The 20,298-nt window shown below is 39.4% G+C and overlaps 1 protein-coding gene across 17 annotated transcripts in view; it reads right to left on the minus strand.

Moving 5' to 3' along the window:
* The window catches only part of CELF2 (CUGBP Elav-like family member 2), a 557,307-nt gene that overhangs the window by 118,719 nt on the left and 418,290 nt on the right, over window positions 1–20,298 (minus strand). For all 17 annotated transcript variants that reach the window (XM_058669492.1, XM_058669491.1, XM_058669481.1 and 14 more), the window contains one exon: window positions 2,094–2,176. In XM_058669492.1, the coding sequence (XP_058525475.1) occupies window positions 2,094–2,176 (83 nt within the window). The remainder of the gene's footprint in view (window positions 1–2,093; window positions 2,177–20,298) is intronic.

The following is a 20,298-nucleotide window of genomic DNA, read 5'->3' on the forward strand; positions in this document are numbered from 1 at the left end:
CCCCCAAAAAAAAAGATGATGACGACAACAAAAACAGCAGCTGAAGCAGCAGCAATGAAACTGCAGGCCCCAGTCTCCCAAGGATTAACTCCACAGCTTAGCTTGTTTCTCAGAGCATAACAGGATTGGTAATTTTGGCCCCAGTCTCCCAAGGATTAACTCCACAGCTTAGCTTGTTTCTCAGAGCATAACAGGATTGGTAATTTTGGCCTGATACATCTAGCCACTGGCTTAACCGCAAGTTCCTGCTTCCGATTTGTCAAGTTATCTGCCAGGGGATTGGATAAAACTCAAGGGATTTAGGGTGGCCACTAGAGGATTGGATAAACACTGGGAGGAACTGAAGGGATTTAGGGTTGCCACTACTGGGAGGAACTCGAAGGATTTAAGGTGGCCCCTTGAGGACTGGATAAACACTGGGAGGAGCTAGGGAGAGTATAAAAGAAAGCCTGGAGTTGCAATAAAGATCAATCTATCATTGATCGGCATTCGGTGTACTGCGTGTTGTGTTGTCTCTCTGCGTTGTGTTTTCTTGTAACCCTAGTCCCTCCGCTCAGCTCGGGGTACGTGGCGACGCTGGCGTTGCCAACATGAAACAAGTCCCAGCACAGTTGGATGGTCCTTCCCCCTTTAAGTGCTGGGATCCCATATGGGTGCCAGTTCATATCTCAGATGCTCCACTCTCCATCTGGCTCCCTGCTTCTGACCTGGGAGGGCACCATAGGACGACCCAGGTCCTTGGTAGCCTGTACCCTCATGGGATACCCAGAAGAAGCTCCTGCCTCCTGACTTTGGATCAGCTCAGCTCTGGCCACTGTGGCCATTTGGGGAGTGAAACAGCACATGCAGGATCTTTATCCCTGTCTCCCCATCTCTCTGTGAATCTTCCTTTCCAATAAAAATATATAAATCTTCAAAATAAAACAAAAGTACGTCAGTACTTTCAGGGAAATCAGCTAAATTGGGAGGCAGTGTTCTGATGTCACTTCTTTTTCTGATCCTTTTAATTCTTTGATTTGCTCCCTTTAAAAGACAAAAGTGGTATAATTCAAGAACAAGGTTCATAATTTATTGCCTTGCATTAAGAAGTTACTGTTTTGGAACCCTTTTGTTGAGCACTTTGTAACTGCAAACATAAAATTTTTAATGGATCTAATGTGTTTTATGAAAATGCTTCCTTTTCTCAGGGGTGAAAGGTGACAAAATGCTTACATGTGCACACCTATACACAATGTTTGTGTACTTGTACAGAGACACATAAACAATACAATGTCAAAACTACAACTTGAAAGCATTGTTATCTTTTTCTTATGAAACCAAACTTCAATAAAAATCGCACTGCTTATTATATCCAAGGCATATCATTACGATACTGAACTACCTCATCACTGACATTTTGACCAACAGGAAAGACATGCAAACAGCAAAGGGAAATGTATATGAACATGCCACACAAAATTCTTCAAAAATAATATATTATGATGCAGTATCAGTTCATTTCTAGAGAACTGTACTGACCATGAAATATGATTGGGAAGGAAATGGAAAAAATACCATAAACTTTGTATTTTCTGTTCTATATCAACATGAAGCCACAAATTGGGCGTTAAAACATTGACTTTGTTAACCACCATTGACTGTTTGGAAACCATTAGGAGGCTTAATATTATGGCTGCAGAGAGTACATTTTTGTTCTTTCAAAAGAAAATATAAAGACTAAATCTGAAAAGGGGTTCCTGGTGAGTAAAAGCTTTTCCTTTTCCATTTGCTTCTCTTGTGTGTGTTGGGTTTTGAACTTTTAAAATCTTAGCCCACCCAATACACTTTGGCAGCTGCTGCTCCCCAGTGGGGTCACTCTGATTTTCTAACCAGGGGACATGCTATTTGAGCGCTCTTCCCATCAATGTTAATGCCAGCGCTTCTCTATGGGCTGGCCAGCTGGTTCGGCTGCTGTAGGGAACAGAGGGGTCAGCGCACACTCCTCAAAAGACCAAAGTCATTTTTGGCACTAAGAGCTCATAACTAGAACCTTCAGTTGAAAGGACCATTTTCAAGCAATAAAGTGATTCTGGTACAAAAGTAAACCGACTCACCCCAGGTAAAGTTTTAATATTGTGCAGTGCATTCTGGGCCTCAAGTGCAGCTTTTCTTGTATAAAATGTTACGAAACAACAACCTACAGAGAGAAATGAAAAGGTTTTAGAAATTTCTGTGAATGCTTTGCTTAGATATAATGGAGACTGCGGTGAACAAATAATCTACTTAAAAGGATGCACAATTTAAAAATAATAAAGCGTATGAGAACAGTTATAACAACATCTCAAGCATTTACACAGTGCCTTTCATCCAAAATCATATTTATTAGCTTTACCCACGTTGGAAACCAATTCAAACCTCTGTGCACCAACTCTTTGGAATAGAGTTATTCAAGAGTGAGGGTGGGAGGTGACACTGGGTGGGTGAGGTGAATATGACCTGTGGCACAGCAACTACTTTAAAGACAAGTATTTAATCATAGTAACAATAGCATAAATTTACATTAACCATGGTTTTCTGAAATACCTCTAGAACACCGTGCTTTTAAAACATTCTAAATTCAAAGGTTTTGACAACTGGATTACAAGCTTCTTAAAAGCTGGGATAATGAAGGCATTATCTTTATATTGTTTTTTTATTTTCATCATAGTACATAACACAAAGTTCTGTGTACACGACACTCAGTACATATTTGTGAAAAGTAAAGATTGTATTCTAACCAGAAGTCAAGTTCCAAAAAGGGTGGCTATATGCCCCAAAGATGTTGGTATAGTCCATGTTTTAAATACAGCTGTGCCACACCAATTGGGAACCTCTTGAATGCTCACTTCCAACAGCCCCTTGGACTCCAATCTGAAACCCACCTCCAGATAAGGCCAGCAGATACCCTTTCCCAACCAAGCTCTTTCATCAAAGTAAACGGTGCGGAGACCTGAGACCTTTCTTTCTGCATCCTGCAGGATGGTTAACCCCTACACTTCAACTTGCAGACATAAACAGTGGCTAATGATTTTTTAATCAGCATAGAATTCTCTCAGCACAAGAAGGCTTGGATGAAGAAGACAGACTTAAAAAATTTAGAGAAAAAATACTACCTTTTTGTATGCTAAGATGAGGAAAAAAGCAGAGCAAGATGCTTAATTAGGACTGGATGTGTGCACACAACCTTAAGTTTGGACTCACAGATACAGAAAGAAACAGGAATGAAGCTTACAGAGATGCATGCCAAGCACAGAGAGCAGCACGGGAGAGATGCGCAGCTCTGAATCATCAGTATTGGTTGGGCAGGGGAGAAATACACATCAAGGAAAAGATGAGAACAAAATGACAGTTTTAGATAAGGGAGCTGGCAAGGAAGGACATCAAACATTTAGAATCATACATCAATGTTCTGCTTTCTCAAAATAAAAACTCCTGCAAGAGAGAGAGGAAACTGAAGTACAAAAACCGTTCACATAGCTTTATGAGTTTCATCTAAGATTCCTCATCCTCACCCGGAAACTTGCCTTAAACTTAATCTAATCAAGACTAAGATTAAAAATCTTTTGGAAAAGTAGAGTCCAACTACGACAACAGAATTTGGAAACTTTCATGCATTCAAGTGTCAGAAATCCATCTTCAAAGAACCTGAGAAGGAAAGCATCTCTATTTTAAAATAGGCTCATAATTCAGCTAATTTGACTTCTTGCCCATAGTTTATTTGGCTATGCTGCTTGACAGTTTAATTTTTAATAACTAGTCAACCAGAGATTTTAACTTCATTGGCAGTGTAAGCCCCAGAAAAATGAAAGGTGTGCTTGAAACTCAGTCATGATCCTAAACAGGAAAGTCAAGTTTCAACTTCTAGTAACCCACTGTAACAATTTTCAGAAGAAAAATATCCACCATGTTTCACTATATTTGGGAAAAAAGAAAAACAAGAAAAGCCATCTAAACATCTCCAACAGACCTCATTAAGTTCTCCTTGCCCTTTTCTGGTCTTTTTGGGGTTAGCTTCTGGATGTGGATCAATGGAAAAGTTCCACATTTCAATCTTGTTTAATATTCAAAGCTTCAAAAAAGAGGTGGAATCTGATACTTTTAGGCAGGTCATTCTGGAAGTCAGACACTCTGAAAAAGAAGATTTAAAGATGGAGCAGTTTGTGTGGAAATTTGTAAAAAACAAACAAAAAAAAAAGATTTAAAGCTGGAGCAGTTTGTGTGGAAGAGTTAACTTGAGAGATGAAAAACAAATGTCAGTTTGTCTATGTTCACAGCCAAGAATGACCCGTTTAAGTTGGCCTAAAAGAACAGCAGAATGACAAACTGCAAGGAGAGAGCAAAATATAAAAGCAGCAAGGAACAAAGATGGCATAAAGTGAAGGAGTCATGTGTCCCTCTCATGTTGAGTGAATGTGAAAAGCTTGCACCAACACACAGTGATTTTGGGGATAGAGGAAGCTATTCTTTTCTTTATACAGTGACCCACCCAAACCCTTACCACTGCCTGAGAGCCCACTAGGATGGCACAGACCTTCTTCTGTTATGCATTAAGATGCTACCCCAGCAGAAGGAGACTTTTGATTGTTGGTTGTTTTTTGTATCTTAGTGAGAATCTGGCAACGTAAAGTGCTTTTTCCCTTGAAGATTTATTTATCTGAAAGGGGCAGAGATGGATCTTTCATGTGCAAGTTCACACCTCAAATGGCTGCAATAGCTGGCTGGGACAGAAGCTCAGAATTCCATCACAGTCTCCCATGTAGGTGGCAGAGACTGAGGTACCTGGTCTACTGCTTCCCAGGTACATCAGCAAGGAGCCAGATCAGAAGCAGAGTAGTTGGGACTGAAATCAGCACCCTGGTATGACTTGTGGTCATCCTAATTATGGCTTAACCTGTTGGCCTTCTTTTTGAACAAGGTTCTTTTTCATGACTGAAAAAGGTAGGTGGATTTTACTTTTCACTTTTATTTTTGTTGAATGGAACATTTGAAGCTGCTATCTGAGTAGTATGGAACGGCAAGTGAAGAGGGATGGGGAATGGAGAGCAGTGTCTCAAAGCATAGGAAAATAAAACAAACAACGAAAGGAGCTGGGAAGACACCTAAAAGGTCCAAACTCTTACCGATGTTATCTAGGGTCCACCCTGCTTATGCACCTGGTGACATCAGGAATTTTTCATATAGATCCCCTTCAATCTTTGCAAAGCTCTGAGCTAATTTACTATATGTCCATTTAAGCAGATTCTTTAAGATGATCCCCAAATAAACTACAGTTTTAATGTAACTCACAGAGCATCCTAGGTGACATTGGTCATAGGCCTTTCATCAACTCGTATGCCGCAGACCCAACAGTGTGTGAATTTGGAAAAGGGGCCCTAACTTTAAGACACAGTTCCTTGACACACCCATGGACTTATGAAGAGTCCAGGGCTGGATTTCTTTCCTGCTCACACAATTGCACAAATATGGAAGCTTTGGGGGCAGATAGTAAAATCAGGATATTACCTCAAGATTCTTGCTTTCCTAACTTGCTTCCTGCATGACTTTGGAGGAAATGTTTTATTTTCTCCATACCATAGTTACTTTTGTTTCATTGTCTCTGAATCGATGAATAAATATAAAATTTGCCTAAAGTAAACCCCTATCACTATGTGGATAAACAGTCTAAGTGCTTCTATAGGAACACATAAATAGAACCAAAATTATTCTTTAAGTTTATTGGGCTAAAAGTGTCTTATACTGTATATGGGAAGTGTAATGATTCATTTAATAATGCATTATTTGGTTATCTCAAAACTTCATGGAAAAACATAGTCCTCCAATTTTAAAGAGTCATTTTAGATGCAATACTTAGTGTTTGTCCATCATGGAACTTTAACATGTATTTACAGAATAATAAAGCATTTGAAACAGTGTTGTTTCTGTGACTATACTCCCAGCTAGAAATCAGTCTTTTTTCATTCATCTTCACTTAATATACTGACTTCAAAATCTTAGCTTCATTAACCTTCAGTGAATATCTTGACAAAGAAGGCAGAACCATCATTATTTGCCTTAATGTAGTAATTACTATGGTAAAAGGTTAGGGAACTTACTATAGATCCCAGAAAACCCATGAATATTCGACAAGCATGAAATTTTCTTTCTTACTGGCCCTTGCTGAGCATACAGCTGTTAAGGGAACCACCTGTTTCTCTGATTTCCCCATACCAGCTGTAATTCAGGTCTGAAATGTGCTAGATTTATTTCTAGGTCACGGGCAACACCAGATGGCTCAGCAATCAGATTCAGGAGACGGGCCTTTCTCCCTATGCAGGTTCTGTTTCAAACATCAGTGGAAAGTGGGTGGTTAAACACCTATGAAACCCACAGATGCTCTGCCATGGTCAGTGGTTACAACATGTATCAGGGTGGCCAGGCCAGTCCCTCAGGTCTCATATTAGTTCCTAGTACCTGCCTCCTTTCCCAGCTGCCACGTAGTGCAGAGGGAGGCCCTGCTCAAAGAAGACAAATGACTGGCCAAGGGACACTAGGGCTCCGCAGTATGGATGCGGGTTGTTGAGCAAGGTATTCAGCTGCTGCCAGTGTTTGGGAGCCAAGTTAGGAAAGTAAACATGACATTCAGCACCCAGGTTATTCTATAGGATTTCCTACTTCGGTAGGTTCAACAATTCACTATATTTTCAAAAGCCTTGGGATGTGGAGATAAAAATCATAAACAAATGGTTTTGCATTAAAAAGAATCATAATAAATCATCATTCATATGTCTATTTATTAACTCTTTCCCTATCCTCCTCAGGAAGACTGTAAGTTCACAGTTGAAATAGCTGCGTAGTAATTGATTCTAGAACTACATCCTAGTTTTAGGCCCACATGAACTACAGAGCCAAACATTTCAATCTCTGATGACCACTTTGGTGGATCACTATAAAATCCTCATTACTCTGTATATAATTTTAGGACGGTATTATATTAAGCCTTGGACCATGGACATCTCGCCATGAATTAATTCTGCTGTTTAACTTTGACCAGCAGAATCCTGAAGAAGGGAAACTATGAGAAACTGTCTAGAAGCAAGTTCCTGGGGTACAGCGTGTGGTCTGAGGGGCAGGTTGTGTGAAGGCTCACAAAGAAGCACCAAGAGACAACTGGGCTCTGACGGAAGGAGAGGACATTCCCTATTTTCCATTCCTGCTGACGCTCCTTCTGCCTACCTTCTCAGAGTTTCATCAGGGGCACCTGGTGCTTTTGGCCACTCAGATTCCCCAGAAATTGTTAAGTTTAGAAGTACTTTTGCAACATATGCAATCAGTATCATCATTGGGGGATATGATTATATCATGTATCAGAAGTGGAGAGCAGTGATTTCCAGGGAGGCTGAGTACTACATACTCCAAACAGGGTAGCTAGTGTCTGACTGTTTTGTCACTAATAGTTTCTGCCATCATAAAAAGTTGCTTCAGGTATTTTTTCCAACTTACTGGCTGGATAATTTCAGACACTGATATAAGGTTCTTATGATTTCCAAAGATACAGCCACAAGAAAAGCCAGTGGTATCTACACACACACACACACACACACACACACACACACAGCAAATTCAAAATTATAAAGAAAACAATCTCAGTGAAAGACTTTAATTTTAAATGATCAAGTAGCTTCATCCTCAAAGAAACCATCTGGATTATCACAATTTTTTTTTTCAAAACCACAGCTGTTTCTCTCAAAAACTCTTGGTAAGAACACTTCAAGGGGAAAAAACGCACAGCTTTTCTCGAGGCAACTGGAATCATGGCTCACCCTGAGTCAAACAGCAATTTATCGACACTCTTCAGCAAGCAGGTTACCACAGACACAGCCACACAAAATGTTATCTAAGATCACGTTTTACAATTAATTCTGCCCTTAACTAAACTGATGCCATGCTCATTAAAGGAACTTCCTCTGAGGTTTCTAAACAAAAGAGTGAGAGAAACAAAAGTAAGATCAGAGTCTTGGAGCCAACATGCTGAAAAGGCTCTCAGAGTCTAAAATTTGGACAATCAGGCAGTTCTTCTTACACACATGTGTCAGTTTTGAAAGAATTCAGGATCAGGGATAGGAGGTCAGTCACCTGAATGGCTCTCAATTATTCAAAGAGTCACTTAGCAGCTGCAGGGAAGAAATTGCAGGTGCATATGAGTGATCTACTCTTTCAGTGGCAAAAGCCAATCCAGGAGCCTCTACTGCTGCTGAAACCGTCCTAATGACTTCTGTGTAGCCTCCAGCCTGCACTGGAGATAAATTCTCTCATATAAGGCATTCCCTTAAGTGTCAAACATGGCCTTTTCAGAATGCTCTAGGCTCTAGTTGCTATTTTTTTTTCTGATACTATTCTTCAACAATGTTGTAAGATGGGCAATTGTGGGACATTTTTGATGTACAACCAATTTACTGTGCAACTTGAGGAATGAGGAGAGAAGGTAAAAAATAATCTTCCACAATTCTGTGGCAAAGCACATAAGATAAAAATTTCAGGCAGCGGGGTGACAGTGCAGTGTGATGGTTCAGTTGGTTAATCTTCCACCTGCAAGTGCTGGCACCCCATATGGCTATTGATTCATGTCCCAGAGGATGTCCCAAAGCCTTGGAGCCCTGTACCTGTGTGGCAGACCCAAAAGAAGCTCCTGGCTTCAGACTGGCTCAGCTTTGGCGGTTGTGGTCATTTGGGAAAGCTATCAGTGGATGGAAGATCTTTCTGTCTCTCCTTCCCTCTATAAATCTACCTTTCTAATAAAATAAACCTTTAAAAAATAAGGCAATAATTTAAAAATTGTTTCAGATCTGAAGTTTACAGTGTTGTGTACAAGAACACCCATCTCTCCTCCCTGACCTCCATCTCAGGCTGGAGAGACAGGCTTATACATCTTCAGCATGAGACCTACCTTGTTTTCTAAATATAAGCAAGTAAACATTCAAAAATAGCCACAGATTGATCATAACTGATTGATTTCTAGACTTCCTTTTAAAACAAAGAAACAGTTCTGGTAGAAAAATTTAAGATGTATTCAAATTCAGGACATCAATAAACTTATGTTGTGAATCAAAAATTCCTCTGCAGGCTGCCTTTGAATTCTAAGGGCTGACCGATCAAGGACTAAGGGCCTGGAAGGCTAAATTAGTGAATTTGCCATGTTTTTTTTTCCACCTCCCTTTTCCGTGAATAAAGCTCTTCGGTACACACATTTGCAAGCAAAGCAGGTGCCTACTTCATACAAACCAAATTTAACAGGATGGTGGTTTGTTAAGCCCAAAGCAATGTAAGCTACTTGAAGTCAAAACAGGGCCTATTTCTCATACTTGATTTCTTTTGTAATCTTTTTTCTCCTTCAATTGTAGCCGCCATGTAGAGAACAATTTTATGTTAGAATCCAAAGGTTGCTGATGAAATAGCACATTTTCTCAAACGAATCTGTTTCACACAACAATCACTGGCTTTGCCCCTGCTAAGATCCCCTACTTTCAGTTTCTACAACGCAGCTCAAGCTTAAAAACAAGCCACCAAAATCCCTTTGCATTAATTTTTTTTTTAAATTTGGGTTTAACTTTCTTTTAAAGTAATTTTGTGGTAGTGTAAAAATTAACTGCATGCCTGACTTCTTGAGACAAAAGACAGTGCAGTGCTGGAAAGTACAAAGAAGATTCCTAGGTGGCCATTTGGTCTCCTCGAGTTGTGGATGGATTCCTTTCTTCTGGCAAACGTCCACCTGCCAAGAGAGAACTGGCACTGCTACAAATACAAATAAGATACCCTATTACTAAGTAGACTTCCTAATCCTGGGTCTCCCATGTGTTTTCTTTCAAATTTGTCCTCAGTATATTGCTAGTTTTCAAGAGGTGCACGGTCCAAGTTATGGAGATGTTACTCATTTCATAAGGTACATTTAAAAATTGCAATGGTGGCTGCTCTGGATGTACTTAGATGTCAAACCAAAATGGCTACAATGAAATAAACTGAGCAGTATGAATGACCGGCCTGCAGAAAATGGCAATGCAAATAAAAATAATTGTCCAAATTTCTACCCCAAGACAAGGGGGTTTTGTTTTGTGTCACACTCCAAACTTTTACTGCTTTAAACTTAAGGGGAAAGAAAGCTAGAGGAAGTTAAGGGGGCACTGCTTTCTGGATGCTTTTGTGTCCTTTCTAGAGAATCACAGAATGTTTCAATTAGCTAGCTGTACACCTACCCAACTCTCTACCCTTTGCCACTTTACAAATGAAGGAAGGCAACAGAAATCCAGACTACATTCAGTCACATAAGCAACTCAGAGGCCAAACCAGTCCATAATTACTGGTAGAAGAACACTCTTTGAAGTCAATGTCTCTCATAAGAGCATTGCTTTAACCATCCTGGAAAAGGTTTTCACTTTACTTAAAAAGACATCCAAAGCTACTTCATGCTGCCTAACTTTTTTTTTTCCCCTCCCAACCTAAGCCTCTCTTGGCTTAAATGCTGCTTTAACAGTCACCTAAGACAACCCTTTTGATTTCTTATGTGAAAGTAGGACTTCCACAGCTAGAACAGAATCTACCCAATAGAAATACCTTATCCCGCAGAATCCAACTTTTAATGAAACCATACCCAATTAGCTTAGTTTTATAGAGTTCGATATAATTGGCACCCTGATGTAAAAAGTATTACCATCTGCCCACTACCTAGGAAGCAAAGAAATAATGTTGCCATTCTGTTTTCAGAACTTGAATTATGAGGACCCCACTGTTTGGACTGCCGAATGCTATCCCAAGGGAATACCTTGGGAAACTTTCACTTCAAGGCAGATTTGCACATCCTTTTTAAAACTGTTTTTTTCATCTCATCTACTTACAAAGCAGAGTGACAGAAAGAGACACAGAGCTATATCAAGATCTTCTACCTGTTGGTTCAGCCCCCAAATAAGAGCCAAGGTTGGGCCAGGCTGGAGCAGGCAGTGAGAAACAGCACCCACCAAGCCCACGTGGTAGGCAGCACCCTAGGTTCTTGAGCCACAATCTGCTGTTGCCAGGGCACATGCGTAAGAAGCGGGATTGAAATGAGATGTGAGCCTTGTTCCTAGGTCCTCTGATACGCGCCATTCAGGCATCCCAATAAACCGCTGTGCCACAACGTTCATCCCTTGTGTTTCCTGCTCTGGCTGCCTGGGCCAGTAATCCTTTGCTTCCCAGTGAGCTGGAACTACTTGCTCAGTGGCATCACTTTTAGACAGCAACCCAGAGCCAACTTCTCCATCACAGGGGTATGGTGAGCTCACTAGGTTTGGTGGCAAGGCCGAACCTTTGCTCAGTTAGTCACCTCACCAGTATGTTCATGTTCTTGTTAACTGGCCACAAGATGAAGGTTACTGCCTTTCTCCTACGGCCCCCAGAGACTTCCCTGGGAAGAGACACCTTCTGTTATTCCCATGCCACTGTGACAAGTAGTACAAATCTCTGGATATTCCAGGAAAATGGCAAATTTTTTTCCTTTTTTTTTTTTTAAACCTAGATGAATCTACGGCATTTCTAAGCCTGTTGGCAAAGAAACTAAAGACTACTGTGTACTGCAACACTTCTTCACCTATTACTATGCAAATTTCCACCAAAGCACGACAGATAGAACAGATATCACAGGCAAAATTGCAGGAATCTGCTTTTTCCCTTTCTTGGTTCTTTGAACTAAGCCACTTATATTATGTCATTTCAAATTGTCTAATAGCTGTAAAAGTATCTGAAGAATTTCAATGTTATCCTTTCTTCCCCATGATGGGCTAATCATGTCCAGTGGTTTCCTGATCTCTTATATTCTGCTTTTAAGCATGAGAGGAAGGTGAGTTTCTGGGTGAGTTGCACGTTTGCTAAGGCGTCAGGGGCAAGAGTATGCAGAGTGAAAAGCTGTCTCCTGTGTTTCAGAAAAAGTCCTTTGACCCTTGGAATGAAAACTAATAAGCAAGTGGTGGATTTTGACTGCATTTTTTATTTTTGAATTACTAACCTCAACAGTAGTATAGAGGACCTTATTTTTCCCTGGAGGTAAAAAGGAAAAACAAAAACCCAAAACAAATAGTAAGGATGAACACAGTAAGTTAACTAGAGGCTGCATCAGGCAACATTCCTAAAGACACATGACTGGCCCTATTCACTGAGCGTTCCTACGAGGCTGACACAGAGGAAGTGGAGCCGGTGATGCAGCTGCCTCAGCCAGGACTGAGCGGCTTGATCAGGCTTTAGGTGCAGGGAACCAAGATAACTTCACACAGTATCAAGCAAGGTGCCGCAGGGTTAAATACACCGTAAGATAGTTCTGTCTTGAATGCAATTAAAAAGGATTTAGTTTCTAAAGTACTTAGGGACCTCATTAAAAAGAAGCTTCTAATATGAGGTTATTTCATAGTATAGATTCTCTTGAGAAAAGGATGGCATTATAATTAGGAGTCTAGTGGCAAGGAGAGTAGGTTAAAAATCATATCTATTTTCTTAGGATTCTCAACTCAGTACACTGGGCTTCATGATGCACTTAAGCCAGGCCAACCTCATAAGTCTCAACTTCACTGTTCTGCTCCAACAATACATCAACTTTTATCTGTATAGACTAAGAGTATAAGTTCCTTTTGCTAGCATGAATAAAATACAGCTCAGCTCTGTACCTCAGCACTTATCAATGCTATTCTAACTTTTCATTGATCTGCTCTAGGTATATCTGAACTCTCATGAGGATTGCCTGCAATCCAGAATGGAATGAGCACTTTTCTGGAATTTGAATGAAATGCCATTATCTCCTCTCCCATCTTCACTGTCTGAGTAAAATGAAGAGGCAAACCAGTTGACTACAGAAACTGTATGGCTAGTCTAATATAAAGATTTGTACTTATTTTAGACTTTTCTTGTAGTATATAACTCTAGAGAGCTAATATTTTTAACCATGATAACTGCTTCCATCCTATTTCAACAATATTTAAGCCATATTTCAGATAAATAGGGAAGGAGGCATTTTTACACATTGCCTGGAACAGTGGAAATTATGTAAGAATTCATTTTTGGAACTAAGTATAAAGTGGTCCCTGAGTTCTCATTGTAGAGACAATGATAGTTTTCAGAGTGATCCTGGATACTTCTCCAATATTTCATGCATAATCTTTGCAGCGAGTCCAACACAGTCATCTCTTATTAGCATCTCAGATTGACGATCTGTTTGATAAAGGACAGTGACTCAACATCTTCCCACCTGTGTCTTATTTATAACATGTTAACTGTAACTTTATCAAAGGTTCATTACATTAAGCAGCTTAACTTGAAGATGTGCAACTCAGCTCTCAGCATATACATAAAAAGGCTAAATGTGGTGGGCATTTGGCTCGAGACGCCACATGCCATCCTGAAGTGTCTGGGTTGAGCATCACCTCCACCCTCGATTCCAGATTCCAGCTAATGGGCAGAAGGTGGCTGAAGTTGGAGACCTGGGATTCTAGCTTCAATCCAGTTAACCTTGGGGTTATTGTAGAAAATCAGGGAGTTAATCAGCAGATGGGAAATTTCCATCCCTGTCTATCAAACAACAAAAAAAATTTTTTTTCAATTGTTTTATACATGTTAAAGTTCATCATTCACCTTTAATTTATCATATTTCTTCATAAAGTTTTGAGCACAAACAGATCCTACAGAGGTTTCCTTGAGGCAGGCCAGGGACAGGCAGCATTGTCTCAATTTCACAGCCAATGAAACAGAGATGCAGAAAGGCTATTCACTGAGCTGCTCCCAGTCGGTCCCTAGATGGGAGGGAGGACAAGGGAGCCTCTTTCTAAGTGATGACCACGAGCCCTTTAATAGGGTTTGGAATTGATTTTATTGTCTTGCTTTCTAAAGTAATTACTTGGAACTAGCCAAGTTCACCATTTGCATGGCCTTTGAATACTCTGAACATCCATTTACACAGCCTCTAAATAGTCAGTCAATTTTAATGGAATCATTTTGACGGCATTCTCACTCAGGGTACAACAAAATTTCACCCAACTGTACATTTTATGGCATGCCCCTCAGAAGCAAAAATTCCCTAAAACAGTTTGGTATTTGAAATAAAACCTGCTGCTGTCTAACGAGTGTATCCAGATTTCAAAACTCTAAAAGGAGCTTAACCATATATTTGTCATTTCCCTTTGTTTCCGCAACACTAGAAAAAGAACGAATGAGAGAAAGAAAGAGAGAGGGAAAGAAAAAAAGAAAAGCAGTTCCACTAGTCTTTGTATGAATATGTGGCATCATAAATATGAGGCATAAAAAGAAAAGAAGTCAAATGTCAGATTGATGACTGGGGCACAAACCACAAGGTGTTTGGCCTCCTTGGACAAAGGAGGTTCTAGTGAATGGACTTCATTTTAAGAATTCCTACTTCATAATTCTAATAGGTGAAGATGACTCACTGATAAACTGCAGTCTCTTACTGCGGCTGCTTCACTCGTATTGTTTACCTTAACGATTCTTGAAGCTCCTTCAGGATGGATGCCATGTCCCTGGCTTCCTTGTCCCTATCCTGCCTCATGGGTCACAGCACAGTGCCAGGCACCAAGATTCCTATGAAATACTGTGTAATGTTCTGTCCTCAGGACATTTTCCCATGTGCTCAACTTAACACGATGCAGTTTTTAGACTTTATGATCCTCGTGTCTTGCTGACTGAGCCCATCAGCAAAAAAATGTGCAATAACATCTTTCAGTCCATTTCCCAATAAATGATTCCATCAAAGTCCCTGGTCTGATCCCCATGTGTAGTTTAATGGTTACACAGAAGATTTCATTAGGCTCATTTAGAACAACAAAATATATGCCAAGTCCAGAATTTGATATAAAGAATGCTCTACATGAACTCGAGCTTTTAGTTTTCTTCCTTCCACTCTGACTTTAGGGGCAGCACAAAAACATGTTTTGTCCCTAGTGTGACCAAACAACTCACCATCCGAGCGAGCGAGGACACTTCTGGAAAGTGGAAGAGAGACTGTTAGCAATGATATTGGGAACACATATGGGAACTATAGTCGTCACAAGCAAACCTCACATGTATCTTCCTCTTTTCCTATATTTCCTTTCCTTCTTGGAATTGCACATCTTTTGGTCTGAAACTCAAGATTGATACTGAAATAAAAATTCCTTAGGACAAACTACACTGTAATCTACTTCCCTGAGAGCTTATATTATAGAATAAATAAATCTATGACTATAGAGTTTATGCAATGAGAACGTGGGTTTTGGGGCTTAAAGGATTATCAGCAAAGAGGAAAAAAGACCAAGAAATGGGGTTGTTAGGGGAAAGTGACAGAATTTAGTCATACTGTGATTTTGATTAACATCTGGTCCTGAAGTGACTGTCATTTACTTGAAATGTTGGATTTAAAAGATCTTGGCAATAGTCTAGTTTAAACACTTGTTCTGGAAACAGAGTGAAATCATGACAGCGTTAACTCTGGTTACTGATAAAATCAAGGCTGAATCAATTTACGCAGATTTTCCTGTTTCTTCACTGTTCTACCCCTGTATTCAGACAGAGATGAAGCACAACTTTTCAGCTTTTCAAAAAAATCAGTAAAATTGAGTATGGATACGAGAAGAACACAGTACGTTCTTGAGATTTAGCTGCAGAGTTAACAGCTCATTAATAGACTCAAAGACTACACACCTGCCCAGCCACAGGATCTGTCTGTGGAACATCTCAGAGATAAAAGTGAAATGTTTTCCTTGACTTCAGTATTACAGAAACTTCCATTTGCAGATGCTGATTAGCAGCCATAGAGCTTCATTCTAGAAAGAGGTTAACATCTATCAACCTTACCCACACAGCATACACACTGAAGTAATATTTGATCTAGAAACTTTGATTTTTCTCCATCACTGCCAATAACACTTCTGCTTCAATTAAACCTTTAGAAAAAAAGATACAAGAAACATCCCATGGACTCCTGTTTCCTCTTTGGATGACTAGATTAGGATGAATTTCTAAGTCTTACACAGTGTTTCTGGACTTTGGGGCCATTGCTTGTACGGCTTTCAAACAAACCTACATGCTATTACGAAAATGGAGATGAGAAGAAGATCATTTGTTAGCACATGCTGCAATGACTTAAAATGCTCTAAGCAACAAAGATCATTTATACAGCAAAGTCTCTGTTGTACTCTGCTGCTTCCTAATTGTGCAGATAACAAATGATAATAATACTCCTTCAGAGTTAAAAGAGATTTTCTCTTACCACAAAGGATTTCACAGTTAGTTCTAAATTATATCTTGTAACAAGAAGATCAATGGCTCAGGCAATCCAAAACATTGGATATTCCAAATAACTTTGCAACAGATTTTTAGAATACTTCTCATGTGAAGGGTAGACTTAATTTCCTGAATATTAAAATCTTAGGCTAATATTCATGCTGGTTTGAATTACCTGGGCACATTCCAAATTTTCCAAAAGGGACATGGCCCATAAGATTGCTGAGTAGCACAGACTAGGTAGTCTAGTATTGAAATTTACTTACTAAACAGATAATCCATAGTTTGTTTGTTTGTTTGGTATGTTCAGAATGCTGTGTGGACAAGGCTTCCATGCCCCATTTTGATGATGATAAGTAATTTTTGGTCAATGATAAGTAATCAACCACTGTTCCTCCAATACACTTTGACTTTTAATTTCCATGATGGGGTTTTGAAAGTGTTCAACATTATGACAGGAGTGAGAATTAAAACCCCTAAGATTTCATTACTAGTCAATCTTATACACTGACCTATGTATTAAGCAGCTGTCAGAGAGTGATGTATTCCAAGTATCTGATCACCATATGTCAAAAATGACTGATACACTTGGTCAACTAAATGAATTGATCACCTAATCCAAGAAAAATTCAAGTTGGAACAGATATAGTATTGTTACATAGTAGAGTCACATAATAATCTTGTCTTACAATAAAGCCTGTAGCCTAATTCTAAAGATTGAAGGTAAAACACAGGTGCCAGAAGCTGGATTTCATTTTGCTGGTCATTACTCCATACAACACAGTGTTCTTAGCTTAAGACAACAAATATACAAACTGTCTATGAACTAATTACCTCTTAAAACAATGTTTTCCCCAACATTTCTGAAGATAACAATCACTCAGAATTCGGCTTAAAAACAGATTCTTGGAATCAAACTGGATCTATCAATTCAGGTATTCCAGGGAAAAGGTATGATAGTCTCACATCATTCTTATTTTATAGGAAATCTGGGGAAAAATACAACAAAGGATATCTGGGGCAGAGACTATTAGCTGTCCACCAAACTCAGTTCTCAGTTCTTTCCTTCCATAAACCCAAGCCTCTGGCAGGGCACATGGTGAAGCCACATTTGCTAACCTCAGGCCAAATATGCATTTGAAGGACATAAAAGTACAAGTGACATTTTTTGCTTCAGGACTGGGGCTTCAAATAGAGCAGACATAATTTCTCCACATTTTCCTCCCTTTTTCCTGGGTGGAACTGACAGAGCCACACACACAAAAAAGATGCTTCCATGCCTCGATCATTATGTGGAGGAAAGCCACCATGCAAGAACACCTTCATGAAGAATTCTTAAAATCAACCGCTACAGTGTGTTAAGTTCTAATGTATCTTTGGATCTATTTGTTAATATTTTAGCCTTCTTTCATAGTGCAACTAATCAAAAAGAACAAAACTTAAAAAACACACAGTTGCATCAATAGCTTTGAGGTTGTCAATTCTCTCTTCAGAATTTTAGCACATAATCAGTGTTCTTTCCAAAATGGCCCAATCAGCATGTCAGAAGAATCAAAGGAGAATATATTTTAGAATTTGGTTTCAGAATCTGAGAATTTGGTGCATGTACAGTCTGACAAACTGGAATGTGCTCAGGGAATTCAAACCTACTGAAACATAAACCTACATTAACTATACTTAATGGCCTGGTCGGACCGCTCAGTGACTAAATCCTTGCCTTGAATGCACAAGGATCCCATATGGGCAGTGGTTTGTGTCCTGGCAGCCCTGCTTCCCACCCAGCTCCCTGCTTGTGGCCTGGGAAAGCAGTCAAAGACAGCCCAAAGCCTTGGGATCCTGCACCTGTGTGGGAGAACCAGAAGAACTTTCTGGCTCTTTGAATCGGCACAGCACAGGCTGTTGCGGTCACTTGAGGAGTGAACCAGTGGACGGAAGATCTTTCTCTCTATCCTCGCTCTATGTCTGCTGTTTCAATAAAAATAAATCTTTAAACACAAAAGCAAAAGAAAAAAAACCAATTAGGAAACCAAGTCTTTCACTTCAGTAGATGAAGTGAAGGACTGAACCTAAATGTAGTTTTTCTTAAAAAACAAAACAAAAAACCAACAACAAAAAACAAGCCACTTAGTAAAGCTGATCAAGTTAAGAGGAAGATATTCTTCCTGACAGGTTTATCCAACATTTCATCCCCGGTGATAAACAATTTCAATATTTCACAAAGAGAAGAAATTGTATGGTGAGATTCAGGTCACAAATACAAAAGATACTTTCTCCCTTTTCAAACTTCTGTATCTTCCTTTTGTTAGTACTTTACAAAGTACTGACCTAGCAGTTCAGGCTTATCCTCAACTCCCTGCCTCTACTATTATTCTCAATTGGTCCTGGAGCCCTGAGAGGCAGGTCTTTGCGGCTGGAAACATTTTCGGGGTTCTAGATGCACCTGGCACAGGAGAGAGGCAATACCCTATAGCATTTTCCTAAAAAGCAAATTATGAGCTAATTAATAGTGTTTTGATTTCAAATCCTTTTAGCTCTAGGTACTCTGCAGTTACTTTAATTCCTTTCATATTTTTATGGAAATAAAAAAAATGCCTTTGTACGACAGAACATAAGAAATGGCAAGAGGTATGCTATAAAAATAGAGTTAAATGAATTTACATTTTTCTTTATACCCTCTTTGTTGAGTTTCATGTAAAATCCCACAGTGTAAAGGATATATCATTCTGACATAAAACAAAGAAAAGCTAATGTTTGAAATGAAGGTAAAGGAGAGGTTAAATATCAGAAATATGTAAATTTAGATATAATGTATGAAAATTATGTAGGCAGAATGCAAATCATATAGGATAACTGGTCTTAAAAACTATTTGTGAAACTTCTCTGGTAGCCTACAGGGATAATATGCTTAGCAAACCTTTTTTCAGCAAAGTCACAGGAAGTTTGGGTGAATTTTATCTCAACATCACGCATTCTCACATACAGCTGGAAATATGGAACTCTGTCAAAACCCATCTCTAGAAGAAAATATGTTCTTAAAATAGATTCTCTGAAGTATACTCCCACGACCCAGTTTTGTGACATCATTGCTGGGGTGTATCTGGGTGCTGGTTGCTTTGGAAAGTTCCCAGGTGAGAAATTCAGGCCACTGAATTAGGGCACACTGGATTATCTGAGGCTTACAGAGTTTGAATGGGTTTATTGCATTAGACTTCATCACATTCCTTGTTCTATGCTAAGCTTTCCTTCTCTACTACTGCTTTAGAGAAGCAGTGTAAAAACAAATGAATGAATAAATAAATCTAATTCCCAACCATGAACATCCATGCACCATTTGTTTGTCAACAGCTTTCAATTTTTTTTTTTTTTTTACATCTTGCAAATCGAATAGTCTTGCAAATCGAATAGTCTGGTTGGACTTGCTCTTCATCATAAGAAGAAATGAATGTTAGGCAATAAACATGAATTTCTGGTGAGAGCCTGTTCAGGAGGGGGAGGTTTTGAGGACATCATCTATGCCCCCCTTTTTAGACCAGATGATTGAATCCAAACTCCAGAGAGAACATGATACGTGTAGGCTTTATCTGCTCTCAAAGAAAGCACTGCTGGTCAGGCAGCAAGAATAAGGATGGTCCACACTCAATACGGACAAAGTGCCAAGCTCCAGGACTACAAGTCACTTGGACATGATAAGCTATCTATTCAGCAAAGAAAGAAGAGGCCAAGGGATGACTGGACTCCAGCAGAGAGAGGAAGCAAACATCAACGCAGCAAAAACATCTGGCTCCTTCTCCTTTACCAAATGACTTTCAGACTTGTAAGTAGTCTCCATCTAAAGATGGTGGTGTCAGAGGTCATATTCTTCAGTTACAAGAGAGCTGCTTGTTTCTTCCTTGATAACCTCTTATCTGTTCAAAAATGGTCACATAACTGTATGTTGCTCTACTCTCAGTTCCTATAAACTCTTGTCCAGAAATATCCATGATTTCTTGGCTGGTGAATTATTATTGATCCTTAAGATCA

This window comes from Ochotona princeps, chromosome 10 (assembly GCF_030435755.1).
Source record: "Ochotona princeps isolate mOchPri1 chromosome 10, mOchPri1.hap1, whole genome shotgun sequence".
NCBI lineage: Eukaryota > Metazoa > Chordata > Mammalia > Lagomorpha > Ochotonidae > Ochotona > Ochotona princeps.